This window comes from Camarhynchus parvulus, chromosome 5 (genome assembly GCF_901933205.1).
Source record: "Camarhynchus parvulus chromosome 5, STF_HiC, whole genome shotgun sequence".
In the NCBI taxonomy this organism is placed as follows: Eukaryota; Metazoa; Chordata; class Aves; order Passeriformes; family Thraupidae; genus Camarhynchus; species Camarhynchus parvulus.
Genome location: NC_044575.1, coordinates 3,670,614 through 3,685,730, shown reverse-complemented (window position 1 = coordinate 3,685,730; position 15,117 = coordinate 3,670,614). Strand labels below are relative to the sequence as shown.

General features: G+C 40.5%; 1 protein-coding gene across 1 annotated transcript; it reads left to right on the top strand.

The window, feature by feature from the left end:
• The first annotated feature begins 1,661 nt into the window (after nt 1-1,661).
• Nucleotides 1,662-15,117, top strand: CSRP3 (cysteine and glycine rich protein 3). The gene is made up of 6 exons (XM_030949367.1): nt 1,662-1,716; nt 7,448-7,578; nt 11,297-11,465; nt 12,852-12,987; nt 13,448-13,541; nt 14,635-15,117. Exons 2-6 carry the CDS (start codon nt 7,467-7,469, stop codon nt 14,712-14,714), a joined length of 591 nt encoding a protein of 196 aa, XP_030805227.1. The 5' UTR covers nt 1,662-1,716; nt 7,448-7,466; the 3' UTR covers nt 14,715-15,117.

Here is a 15,117-nt window from a genome sequence, read left to right as displayed (position 1 = left end):
TTCTCACTCCAGTTCATGCATATGCAATTCCAGTTGCATATCTTGAGTCTTTCCTTCCAATCCCAGGTCCTGCTAACCACAGTTGACATGGAATGATAGGTAATCCCAAGTAACCTGTATAGATCCAGCTGTTCCTTGGAGCTGTAAAGAGCCTTTCAACAATCCTTACAGGGGCACACAGAAATTACACAGCAGCACAGAAATTAGGCAGCACCCAACACCAGGATAACTAAAAGTTCATCACCTGCATTTTTCCCTTCAATCTTGTGCCAAAACCAAAGGGAAAATACATTCTGGGGCAAAAGCTTTCTTCACAGAGCTCCCTGCAGTTGGTTATGGTGCAAATCCATCCAAGTACATGATCTATAAAATAGGAGTGAACATTACAGAAGGTTCATCTCTCTCAAATGTCAGGGGTCCTAATGTAAGTCACCAAGGGTGCAAACACAAAGATTTAAGCTTCTCAGTGCTTCCCATGTATTCCAAGAACTCCCTCTTGGCCTGCTCCAACCCCTCCCTCATACCCCACACTGCACTGTCCCCTCTGCATTTGGCATTATCTGAAATAGAATAGTTCCATTAACTATCTGGGGAGAACCAACCAGAAGAGATGGAGTCCAGCTCCTCTGCTCAGGAAAGAAATTGTCCTTCAATTTTACACCAAGGACCTGTCTCTGCATTATAAAACCTGTGCCAGACTCAACAGCAAACAGATTTATAGGTTCCTAAGAGTTTTCGCAGCAGCCTCAGCTAACAGACCCCTAAATTCTAAAGTCTGATGTGGATTTGGCATCTAATTTTCTTATGCTTCCATGGAAGTCCCCAAGTTGAGGCTTTCAGCTTGAGAGTTCTGGTGTTTAACCCCTGGGATGGCCCTTTCATATACAGCAAAGTCCATGATCCTGAACAAAGTTGCTAAATTCAGGCATCTGCTCAGAAAAATGAGAATTAGCTTCTAAACCTCAAAATAAAGCCCTGTAAAAAAGTTCACACTTTACTGCCCACATCTCTAACACATCTGCAGCCTCATCCATTTCCAAGGGGCTCAGTCAGGCATGGCAAAGATAACTGCAATAATTACACAGGCTAAATATTATACATATTATCTACCCACCTTAATGCCTAAAACCAGTAAAAAATGAAAGATTTGTGGTAAAAGCATAATCCCCTGTATCCTAGAAGGCACACCATTTGTATCTCTCAAACCATGAACTGTAGAATGAAATGGTGTTTAGTTTAAAACGGTTGTTTTCCTGGAGGTGCTACAAACAAGTTTTGATGTATTATTATTTTTAACAATTATTTTGGTAAATTACTTTTGGCAAGATGACCATTAATAACGAGATCATCATTTCAAGAACTGTTATTTTATGATTCACATTTAAGCAATGCAGTAGAGCAACTATAAAACTTTAATCTTTATTTCTGATTTGTTAAGCTGCAGTCAGGAATGTCCTTTAGGTGTAATCCGAGGGGCTGCATTGCTGTCCACCTACTCACAAGCAGACATAAGGGAACAAAATGCCAGGCTTTTGTCAGAGGTTATTTTCAGCTTGGTGATAGCAATGGCATTGCTCAGATCCCTGAAACTCTCACTCCCCTCCCCTCCCAGCTTATAGGGCTGGCAGAAGTGGTCACTGCATTTAAAGAGGGCAGGAGCCCCTCCTGTTCAAACGCTTTGAGACCCAAGAAAAGGAGAAAATTCAAGCGAGTCCGGTGAGTAGAATCCCACGGGTTCTGCCAAAAAGGGTTTGGGTATTTTTTTATTTATAACAGATGATAGAAGCAATTTGTTGCCTGACAAAGAAAACCACTTCTGTAGGTATAGTACAGAAATATGAGTCCTACAGAGCAGTGTTTTAGGTTTGGAGTAGCCAGTAGAAAGAGAGGTTCTTCTGGCTCAGCCAGGTGAGCAGCTACAGGTGCTGCAAGAGCAGGGCTGGGGGGATCCTCATTAGAGACACTCGTTTGGACTAGGCAAGACTGGGTAGCAGAAGTTTCAGAATGTTTAAAAATTTTGTTACAAAGATACAGAATTATTTGTCTGCAAACAGTCAGTCTTTAGAAGGCACATGTACACAGCATACAAATTTGTGTGCTTTCATAATAGTAACCTAGAAGTAAAAAACCAAAACAAATCCCCCAAAATCTTCAACATATTTAATGTTGGTGACCAATTGGTTTCATATCAAATAAGAAGAAAACTTCTGTGCAGACCTGCCAAGAAATGGCTAGCTAAGAATGCAGGATGAAAGAATTATTCCCAAATCCATCATTCAAGCATTCTGAGAGCATGATTGTTCAAATCTTCAGAAAAAAAACCCCACCAAAATTCAAATAAATAAATAAATACATACGTGTTTTTACTATGAAATTTTTTCTGCCTAAAGGTGAAAGTATTTCAGAGAATAAAGCCCTGCACATAGATAAAATAATTCTGTGTCTTACCTCATTCATCACAGCGGTATTTTAAAATCTGTAACACTTTTGCCTGGCACTTAAAGAACTTAGTGTAGGGATAAGCATTTAGAGAAGGATCTTGTGGAAGTAATAGTTAAAGCTGATAGCCCAGGATTAGGCCTGGAAAATTGAATGGGTCATTTGTACAGCAGGATGCAGCTTTCCACAGCTACATGGATCAGACTGAAACATGAGTGTCAATGTACAAGCATGTGAATGTGGGGTGCAGTTGGTTTCTAAGTCAGAATGAAGTACCTTGTTCTAGTGTCAGATACTGTATTTTTTGGAGATGCAATCTTAAATTTCTGCGAAAGTGTTCATCGAGGAAGTTTCAAAGGAAATGTGGCATCACTAGGCTAGAAAATAACAGAAAAAGTGGAAGAACAGAGGTGAAAGCAAGGAAATGGGGCACTATCAGCTCTCAGCAATGCACATGTGCTTCACATCAAGTCAGTTAAAATCTTTTGTTTCAAAGTGCCACGTGTAACTTAGCATGACCACTGTCAATGAAAAATCAGTATTTACTTTCCAGTGTTGTAATTCCCATACCTTGACCTCTCTGTGTTGCTTTACTGCAGAGGTAAGGGGAAAATGCTGGTTATTCTGAGATCGTGGTGGAAGCTCAATGTATGACACTGACTAATAAGATTTACCTTTAGCCACAGCCCGCTGAATGCATCGGAATATCAGAAATACGATTACAAATACATAACAAGATCACATCTCCATCAAATGAGCTCAGGCTTCAAACACAAGCCTTCCCCCTGTTGTGAATCTCTCCTGCTGAGGGAGAAGCATGTTCCACAAGGGCCTGGATTTTGACAGAAACACCTCCAGGCTGTTCGAGATGCAGTGGCATCTCAAATACAGACACATCAAAAGAAAACCTCACTGTGAATGTCAGTTGCAGAGAAAAACCACAGCAGCATTTTATTGCTATTATATAAAGGAGGACATATCTTGTTAAACCCACGGTGCTGGTGGGGTGAGTACCACTAGGGACGGTCAAATGAGTCATGGTGGTCACAGGACAGGTCACAGCAGAGAGCTGTGATTAGATACCAGAGTGAAGTTCTGGCTGCACTGGCATTCTCACAGACTTCAGCTGGGAAACAAATTTAAAATATGGCCTTGATACTTTGCATTTCAATGTAAACAGCGATGTGTGAGGTTTGTATTTTTATTGCTCGCATGTTAGGTAAGGAATCAAGGAATGAGTTTTCTTATCCTCTGAGTCTAGACCAAGCAGCTTAGCTGGGATTAAAATGCAGAGACGTGCAAGGCACACCCTGCCCACCACTCCCCACTCAGCACTTCTACTGCCAGTGGTCACAAAGACCAATATTCCCCATTCTGTTTATCCCTTTCAAAGCCATCCTGCAGCACATGTGGCAAAGAGATAACCCTGCCAGCCACACAAAACACAACTCTGCAGTCCATTCAGATAAGACCTGAGCTCTAGACTGTCAAATGCATGAGCACATAGAAGGGAAAACCTTGTGTTTAGTAAGGAAGCACCAGAATAAATTTCAATTAATCCATTAATTAATTACATTTTTCACCTGCAGCACAGTCAGGCATTAGCACTGCCTTTAACTCCTCCACATTTCATCAGGCCCGTACTGCATCCACCACCCATTTAGATCAATGGATCAAAATACATTTTTGGATTTTATCCTTATTAATGGCACTTTGATTAGAGAGAGACCCTCTGTGGCAGTGATGTGACATCCAGATTTGGACGCTATGACTAACAGCCCAAAAAAGACAGCTCACAACTGTGCAGAGCATACCAACACTTCAAAGGCTTCCTTGCTCCAAGCCCAACCTACAAAGTAGTGATACAAGCTCTAAGTCATGGGAGGCATGAATCCTTGGCTGCACATCTGATGTATAAATTCTGCTCCATATAGAAGCTACATTCTGAAGAATGACACAAACTGCTGAACAGCATTTGAGCAAGGCCAAGAACACTTCTCCAGCTTAACAGCACCCTGAGCACCCACACGTCACAACTAACACTCACAAGTTTCTGTGTCACACATTTCTTACCTTTAGGATCAGTCTGCTCTACTTCCCACCTGATCACCAGAATATAACAAGTACCATGTGAGGAGCAGATATGAAAAGCTAACCAGACTAAGACAACAAAGTTCAGGGAATCTCATGGGGGTTTAGACACTGACATCCAATGAAATTATGGGAAGTGGAGACTTTGGATCTATTTTTTACTGATGACAAATGGGAGACCGAGGTCTATTTCTATTGAAAGGATGGAGCTTTATCCACTGTATAATTTAATGAGTACAAAACTGTGAGTGCCACACCCCCTGTGGAGATTACCTTCTCAGGTGACCCTGCTGCACAGGCAGCATCCCCAGGGATGGCCAGTCAGCTCCAGAAGGATGAACAAAGCCCAGACAGGAAAATCACAGATGTGCCCTGGCCCCTCACCCAGCTGTTCCTCCAGCCAGCACAGACATCATGGCATGCACTGCTGTTCTTACACCAGCATCCTTACAGAAATATTTCTGCCATGCCTTTCTTCTTTCTCCTACAGCTTCCCATCAGGTGATGCCAAAAAAACATGGAAAATGTGTATGCATGCCCAGTCATGTTACTATAATTAGCCTCAGGAACAATGATCCTTCTAAGAGCTTTAACCACAGCTCTTGACAGCACAAGGTTCACTATCATACTTTATCAGACTTTTTCAGAGATTATTTTTTCCCCTTCAGCTGATGATGTAATTGGAGTTACTTTCCAACAACTATCCTTGCTGCCACACTTTTGGAGGCTTGGTGTGCCTTTGAGGAGACCTAAGAGAGAGGAAGCAGCTTTACAAAGACCAGAGGTACAAACCACTCTCCTCCCAGCCAGCTGTCAGCGCTGCCTCAGCTGGGAAGGGATTCCACTGGAAACCTGATTTGAAAGAGAACACAGTAGACACAAAAATCTCCTTTTAATTTTCAAGGAAGTGTCACAAAACTGTTTTTTATCCACAGCTGCTCTTCCTTCTTTTAAAATGTTTGAAGCATCATTTGAACTGTTTTCATAAGAGAAAGAAAAAATGGCACCAATACAAAAGTGCTTTAAAAGCAGAAGAAAATATAGAATGGCAGAGTGAGAATAAGATTTTACCTACATGAAAGATTCCTTTATCTCACATTTAAAAGAAATTGAAAAACTAATTTAACAGCGCTGTTCAGTGAAGGCTTCACTGAGTGAGAGAAATCAAATTCATCATTTGTTCATTGTGCCCAGTTAGTTTTGTTCCTTATTTCAGCTACATCAGTTTTTTTTGCTTCTCACTTATTACATTACAGATAAACAGAGTTAGAAGAAAGCTGAGTTTTCATTTCTTTTTCAGCACCATTACTCTTTTGGAACTGCCAGAGCAGTTCTGCTCCTGAGCAGCCTCCCAAGAGAGCTGGGAGGGTCTGGAAGAGATTAATGATGCTGCTGCTATGTGACAGCAGAAGGCTAAGGCAGGGCTGGCTGAGCTGGGGAGGGTGTTCAGCTGAGCAGAAATCAGCCTTACAAAGAGGAGGAGAGGCTGGACCTCGCACGAGGATGACAGGTACACTGTCCAATGAAGGCAGCAGTCACAACAGTGACTATTGAATTACATGGGGTTAAGGATATGCTAATAACTGCTGTGGTGAGGCAGAGATGTTTGGATGTGCTGGTATCTGCACAGTCATCAAACACAGACTGCAAAACCTGCCCCCATTGCCATGTCTCAACTGCTACTGTCTCAGTGTGTGTCCCTTCCTTTTGCTGGACAGATAACTCTTTCATACCACTGCAGGATTTTTGGTCTCAGCTGTCAGAAAGGATTCCCCTCAGGGTGCAGAGCGGGCATGTAGACATTGTTCATTTCATTCTGAAATTCAGAAGTGCAGAAGTCACTGAGATGATGATAAGCACAGGACATTAGTCCAATGTAAATATATAGTAAAATGTTAGTCTAAAATGCAACTAATTGAAAATACCAGCTCTGTTACATTACTGCTGTGATAAATTCCCCTCCCTCTATCACCTGACCTCAGAAGAAAAATCTCAGGTAGCATGCCATGATTTGGCCTTCAAAATCCTCCTCTTAGTTACCTTTTGGTGAATTTAATCAAACACAAATAGCACACGCAGGCTTCAAAATAACTATAATAAGAAGGTGACTGGTTTTCCAAGAAGGAGGAGGAAGGCCCGTGCCAGGAGCTTGGAATAACCTGATAATTTGGTGTGCAGATGACAAGATGACGTCCCAGTCTTTCCAGAAACGACTCGAACAAGAAAACAGAAGAGCAGACTGGGGGCTGGGGTTGTTCCAGGTGTGTGACAGAACAATCACAGGGAAAAGCACTCAGCCTGACATCAGGAGACCTGGGCTGGGCTCCTGCCCTCCTGTGTGACCTTGGCAAGGCACTCCAGTGCTAACTGGAATAGCAAGAACTGGAATAGAAACCATGGCTCTTTTTTTTCTCTGATGTTTAGATTTTAAACGCAATTGACAAAGAAAAAAACCCACACCTTAAGCACCTCAGGAACCTGTCCATTATTACTTTACAATAGCTGTGCAGCACAGAGATCTTGTGGCTGTTTCATGAGGAACTCAGAAAAGGTTATGTTGGAGTACAGGAAAGGGCAGTGTTGAAAGAAAATGACTATTTGATGGAAAACAAACCCTAGATCCTCTTTTCCAGGAGAGGGTTGAGCGATCCTAGCACCTTTTCACTGACACACCTCGCAATCATTTCACATATTTACCATCACAATATACCAAGCTAAGGGATTTAGACTGTCCTTGTCCCCAAAGCACCAAGGTAGCACCCTCAATTCTGCTACCCAGACAGGTATAAAGTATATTGCAAGCATGCAGTAGCAGTTGACTGGAGAAGGAAGAATTTTTTTTTTTTTAAGTCAAGCTGTTCCATTTAAAAGAATTCACATTTGCTGTTGCATTTATTTATGTAATTTGATTTTCTAGGTTAACCCTTCAGATCAGGATGCCGAACTGGGGTGGAGGAGCCAAGTGTGGGGCCTGTGAAAAGACAGTGTACCATGCTGAGGAAATCCAGTGCAATGGAAGGAGTTTCCACAAGTCATGCTTCCTCTGCAGTAAGCTGGGCTGAATGGTTTAACATCACAGCACCCCCATAGCTCTGTATAACTCTTCCAATAAAGTCAGAACATTTATTTTTGTATTACTTGGCAGACAGTTTTGCTGCCTTTTACCTGGAGCAATCTGCCTCTTGTGCTCCTGGCCTTTCTTTGTCCAAACATGAGAGGATTTTGTCAGGGACATGAAGGTACTGCAGAATCACAGTATCTAAGTCCATCTCCAGGACATCCTTCCTTCTGTCCCACAATGTGGCACACCACAGGTTTGCTTCAGGTTAAAAAGCCCAGCAGAACTAAACAAACAGCACTCATCAGACAGAAGGATGATTACTTCTTTACTTTTAGGAGATTATTAGTTTCACAGTGCATCCTGACTAATTTGTTTCACACCAAAAAGCTGAAGGACCCTGGTGTCATCAAAACCCCCCACCAACACTCTGCATGTACCTCAGCCTCCTTTCCATATTTCACCTAGTCCCATTTCACTTACTCTTCCCCTCCACACTCCTCTGTGATGTTTGGCTTCCAGGAATTTTGCTTTCTCTGCAAAAGAGGCAGAAATTTGTAAAAAAAAATCATTTCAGAGAGAAGGTACCAATTCAGCTCTGTTTGGCCTTTGTGGAGAGGGAGAGAGCAAACAATTTGCTAAGAACTAAAGATAGCTGAAGAGTTTATCTTGCAGACAATACTTGGGATTGGTACCTTTGCAGTACAACTCCCAGTGTGACAGTTTAGGAGCCACTGAATCCAATTTTCTCCCTCCCTTTCTGGAGGGATAGAGAGTTCTTATTTGGAGGCATCAGACTAATTTTACATGCTTAGCTGATACAGAGCAGTTCTTTGCAGAATGAGACCAAAGGACACACCTGAGCTGTCTTTGCCTTTCTCCAGGCACCCTAAAAATGATGCCTAAAAGTCCAAATGATGCCTTTAGTGATGCCTAAAAGGCCATGTAAGAAAGGATTCCCTCAAAAAATTTTCAGTTAACTGACAACCTTCAGCTAATTCTTACAGAAGGGTAAAAGGAAAATCTCAGTCTCAACTAAAACTTTCTTAATGCTTCCATGTTCTGCCTATAACAATAAATAGTAAATAAAAATAAAGATCTGCCCTAATGGAGCATAGTTATGAATATTTCTCAAGTGTAGTCTTTGTTCTTAGTACAACTGAATTATTTTCTTTTAGTGATTCATGATAAACAACTTACAGTCATTAGGTCTATCAAATATTTGGTTTGTTGTGGAGCTTTTCTTGGTTGGTTGGTGGTGTATTTTGTTGTGGGGTCTTTTTTTTTTTTGCTTGTTTGTTTGGTTTTTTTTTTTAATGTTCCTTTATTTGCCCCTTATTTTAAGTCTGAATTAATTATTAATAGGTTAGACACTAAAAATAGTATTCCCATCAGAAATATGTTTAAGGTCAAAACCTGAAGATGCATCTAAATTGCCCAGCTGGCATATGAAAGGTATGTTAATTGGCTATACTTTCCCCCACAATTCACATACACTATTCAGCAGCTCTGGATGCCTCGGGATCATGTATCACATTCATGGGCTTTTCTATGAACCATTTATAGGATTTCATTTCTCAACAGAAGGAAACCAATTCTCCCCAGCCTAAACTCAGGCATGGAAACAGTTAGTTTAGCTGCATTTTTGTACATTTCTATATAAAACTATTTCAAATATATCCTCTGTTTCATATTATATTTGACCAGGTACACAAAGCACATCAGTATTTTTTGACCAAAGAGTTCAATTTCAGCAGAATTATAAACAACTCAAAGCAACCTGTTAACAAAGGAAGAATCAGACAAGCTAAATTATTTATAACACTCTCCACTCCATAGTTTTTCCCTACAAGTATTGCAAGAGAGAAATTTGTTTCCAGCAACCCCTCCTTTCCATGCAGACTCCTGTTTACCTGCAGACTGATGTTTCACTGACAGCTTTCACCCAAAGTGCAGCTGTGGTGGACATTTGGCAGGATCTCATGCCATCAACCTGGATCTCCTCAGTGCAGGCGGGAGAACAGGATCTGTTGGCAGATGACAGGTCTCAAAGTTATTTCAACAGTAGCACTTCAAGGGCTTTTGCTCCATCTGTCGTGGTGAATTGATACCCTCTCCCTAAGGTACCAGAAATAGAAACACTATCTACTGCTAGAGTTTCCATCATCCCTTAACTCCCTTAGCAAATACAATTATCATCTCAAAGCAAGAGTGTAGTACAGAAGTGCCTCATTTTACTTCTGTTAACTATAAAGGTCTTTGCAAATTATTTCTCCCTCCATGCAACACAGGGAGGAGGAAAGCCACAAAGATAACCACAGAGTTGGGGATGTATAACTAGTTATACTGCCCCTTAACAGCAACCTGGTCTGGGGGTTGGAACTGATCTTTTAAGTCCCTTCCAACCCAAACCAATCTAGGAGTCTATAATTAAAGCTGCAGAGGTTCCAGGATGTAAATTCCCTGTGGTAGATAAATTGGATTCAGAGGAGGACATTTAAAGTAAAACATGGGGGAAAGCGGCTAATCAAACCCTCAGGTAGCTCCTCCAGAGCTTGCACTTCAGGCCACTTTCAATAATTCTGTATTTCACAGCTTTCTGTTGCAAACCTGAACCCAGCAACTTTGTTTTCCAAGCTATCCATAGCCCATGACTGGAATGCTCTCTGAAGGGAAGCATTTGTTCTAAGGAACCTGGAGAGAAAGTTCTTGCCTACTTTTTCCCCACTTCTAATCAACCACTGTTGAACATGAACAGTTTGTGAGAAGTACTGAAATAGTAATTTTTTAGCATACTGGAAAATCCTGGTTTTCAAGAGAGACTCTGAACTGAAACATCTTCCTCTCTTGCTCTGTGGGGTGGAGACTGTCTCACACTAAGTTCCCCAAGTGGTGCAGCAAACACAGGCATACACTCCTCACTAAGTAGTGAGGAGTGTAGCTACTGTATTTTTTCCCCATTCATTATTAGAGGACATAATTTGTATTTGTATTCCCTGATGAAAGCTGGGCATTCCTATGACACCTTCTGTCCAAAAGTCTGCCAGACCTTTCTTAGTGAGCTAAGCTAAGCTGTCATTCTCTGCACCAAAGATGATTTGTAAGAGCACTGTTTGGGAATGGCTACAGCCACACTCCTGTCATTCTGGAGGAAGTCTGACAGAGCTGACACTTGCTTTGCCTTGGTGCCACAGCTCCAACAAACAAATAATGATAAAAAACCCCAACATGTCCTGTCTGACTCCAGACAGGAGTCAATGTTAAACCCTCTCTCAGAAACACACCACGTTAAAATAGCCTGGGCTGAGCTGAGAAAGCCACCACAGACTCAGAGCAAGTATTCTGAAAAGGCCAGATCAATGTCCCTGCAACCTTCTTTCCGCCCTTTTTTAAGGTTTGGGAGTTCAGGATGCCCAATTTCAAACTCAAGCCCATTTTAAGCTTCACAGATCCAGATTTCCCTGGGGCTACAGGATAACTTCAAAGCGGCAAAAGAAGAACAGGTTATGTGCACACACACATACCTTCCCCTCACTTCAGCAACAGCTCAGTCAAGTTTTATACTGACAAGTTTTATACTGACAGGCTCCTTTCCCCACGTTTTTAAAGCTAAACAAAAAGAAATACTAACTGCAATTATTTTAAACCACATAAATTCAAATTTGAAAAGGCAAATGCTGATATGTGCCTTTCTCTCCCTGTTTTCAGTGGCTTGCAGGAAGGCTCTGGACAGCACAACAGTAGCAGCTCATGAATCTGAAATTTACTGCAAAACTTGTTATGGGAGAAAATATGGCCCCAAAGGGGTTGGCTTCGGACAAGGGGCTGGATGCCTCAGCACTGACACTGGAGACCACCTGGGCTTGAACCTGCAGCAGTGAGTCAAACCCCAGTGACAGCTCCTTTTTCTGATCCTACTTGTCTCTTACCAGGGTGTTGTATATATTTCATTCTGTTTCCATAACAACAACTAGCATAAGGATCAGAGCAGACTTTCCTACACCCTTTCCTTCCATAGACACTGTAATTTACAGTTTTTAATGATGCTCAGTCTCTTTAAACCTCCTTTACAAATTATATGCTTCTTCAACAGGTAATTATTCTGCAGAAGCAGCCTTTATATGCCACCACACATGTAAATATTCACTGCAATTGTAATCTGCCATTTGTAGCACAGTGGTAAAGTCATACTGACCATAGAAAAGGATTTTTTCTTTTTCCTGTTAGAGGCAGTTAATACATACAGTTAATGTTTTACTCTTAGAGAAATAATCACACTACCCCATACTGTTAGCACTCCTCTCAATGGGGGAAATAACATTTCCAACATTTCTCAATGGGGGAAATAACATTATCCTCCCTGTGGTTCTAATAACACTTACAAGCACACTGAGAATGTGTTTGAACAAAAAAAAAAATTCTAATGGGATACCATCTTCCAAAAGCACATAATTAGCTCTGACAGTTCATTTTTATAGGATTTTCCTGCAATTCTCAAAGTTGCACATTTCTACATCAACAATGCTTCTTCTTCCCTCTGGTGGTCTACTATAAAGAAACCAATTAACCTATATGCTGCGCAGGAAATAAAAGCTTAAACCATGTATTTAACTGTAGCTCCTTGTGCCATACAAATCCATTACGGGCAGAGCTCTGCACCCAATGCATGTGGATAAAATGAACTGTTTCAGTCCCACCATCTGGTAATTCAGAAATCATTCTGTGAAAGGCTTTATGCACAAAGATTTAAAGCACAAAGACCAGAAATAAAAAACAAAGCTACTTTTCTGATGTCTTTTTGACCCTAGGCCAGGTAAGAACCACAATTCCCTGTCCAAATATTTCACTGCCTAATGAAACTACGGCATGCAAAACCTGAATTTTTATTTTCAGTTTGATGAGTACCAGCAGATAACCAGTTACAGACTAGAGACATCTTCTCCTTTTATTTTCCCTGTTGCCTCTCAATGAAAGAAAATTGGTTTTTACTTCAATTTTCATTAAATATAATCTTTTGTGCATGTGGCTGTTGCCAGCTCCATGTATTTAGCCCAGAACAGGTAATATCAGAGCTTACAGTATCAGATTCTCAATCATACAACACAGAATTCAATAGAATACTTTGATTTTCTTCTTTTTTTATCCCCTTTTGCATGTCAGAGATGAGCCATTTAGTATTTTTTATGCCTTACTAAAAAATTAATTAAATCCTTTTTCTAAAGAAGATAACATTTTTAAGCAACTTTAAAAACTTCTGTTTTAGGGGGTCACCAAAGCCGGCTCGCTCCTCAACACCAACTAATGCTTCAAAGTTTGCCAAAAAGACGGTAGATGTGGATAAATGTCCCCGTTGTGGCAAATCAGTGTATGCTGCAGAAAAGATCATGGGAGGAGGAAAAGTAAGTAGTGACTTCAGCACTAGGAAAATAAACCCCATCATTTTATAATGGTGAGAAACTACAGCCAAAGGTCCTCGATAATTTAAATTTTCATTCATAAAGAAAACACAAGGATGAATTTGCAAATTGGTACAACGGGTTTAAAATCTTGTACTTTTTGTAAATATTTTTCAATTTTTTGCTTCTTACTGATGTCTGAGGACCAAGCACAGATTACTGTACAAGCTGGCTTTTCCTCCATCTCTGGGTATATTTATAAACATTTATGTGTAGTGGCAATTGAAGACATATCAGAAAATGTAACTGAAAAAAGGCTAACCCAGAATGACTAAAAATGGAAGCCACAAGATCTACAATTGAATTTTATCCTTTCCACACCACACAAAGCAGTACTTTGTTTCTTGTACCTGCTGGCTGTGCACTTTCTGTGCCACACAATGAATTGTCTCCCCTTGCTCAGCCTTGGCACAAGACCTGCTTCCGCTGCGCCATTTGTGGGAAGAGTTTAGAATCCACGAATGTCACAGACAAGGATGGAGAGCTCTACTGTAAAGGTGAGAGTTGAAGAGAGTTGAACTGGGCTACAGAGTCAATCTAAAGTTACTCTCTTTAGACCTAGGATTGCCATTGTGATTTACCTTGCTGTACTCCTAACACCCCCAGGAAATTTAATTTTTGTCCTTTTTTAACAACCTTCTGAAAGCAAAGAGCTATGGTAACATTGCATTGCAGCTTCTACTATTAACACTTAAATTTTAAATGTTACAGTTGGGACAACCTCTCAAACCTGTCAGATCTTCTAAGACCACTGGCCATATCTGCTGGGCAGGCTCTTGTACCTGCACAGTCTCATTCACTAAAATAAAAAATCCACTAAGATACAGATCTTTGGTCCTCCAAATCAGAATTCTTGCCAGTAAAGTTTTAAAGATACTTCCACAGCATTGGTAGCACAGAAGATAATGCAAAAATGGTAAATTACACATCTAGATGTTCTTCTCAGATTCACGAAGTCCACAGAATTCACTCAACTCCTAGAAATAGCTTAAGGGGGGAAAAAAAGTACATGAAGCTTTTATATACAAAGCTAAACTTTACAGAGAACCCTAAAGAAGAATATTGGAGTTCTGTGACTTTGGGTACAGTCTGTCAACCACAAGAGGATCAAATTGGCATATTTGGAGAAATATGCTCACCATCACCACTTAGCAGAGTTGTGATAAACAACTATGCACACATTAACCAATAAAGAGTTCAAATGGAATGACTTAAATGCCCATCAATAGTTTCTGGATTATGCTCCAGTTCTTCTTAAAAATCTCTGGCTTACTCTCTATTACTCATCAGACCAAGTTTTACTGAGCATTTTCAGATAGGAAAGTAGCTTTAATGAATCTATTACTTAGATCTAAAAAAATAGATAATTTCTTAACTTTCTTTGAGATCACCAGATGCAACTTCTGTGTAATTCAAATATGTAATACCAGCTTCCCTATTAAGACCTGGATAAACTTATGGGAAATACACTATTTCAGACTTCCTTCCCTTTTATCAACTTAAATTTGATAATTTAAAAATGAAAACCAAAAGACATTTACCTCTGAGAGCCTTCAGAGTATCATTTACCTCCCACTCCTTCTTTTGCAGTTTGCTATGCAAAAAACTTCGGTCCCAAAGGAATTGGGTTTGGTGGCCTCACTCAAGTGGAAAAGAAAGAGTGTGAATGAGATTAAATGGATGCAACAGACTCAAACTGCTGTTGATGACACCAAGTGATAGCTGTCAAGTAAAACATTAAACAATACGTATTGCTAAGTACCTAGGGCATTTGATTAAGATTTTCCTCCTTGCAGGAAAAAATAATGAGTTGTATCTTAAGACATCCTTAGAGTAGATTAAAGAGGTACAATGATAACACTAGAGTCATGTTTGTGTTTAGTATATAAAGACAAGGAACCTCATGGAACATTACTGCTTCTTAAACTAGTACTTGTTACATTTTAAACTGGAATTTTAGACTCATAGTGCCCCATTATGATAGGGGTCCCTTCTGGAGTAAAGGGCCCAGGTGTTCCCAGTTAGATTGTATTTTCTTTTATTCACAATGTTAACCTGTCTGTATCTCCACCA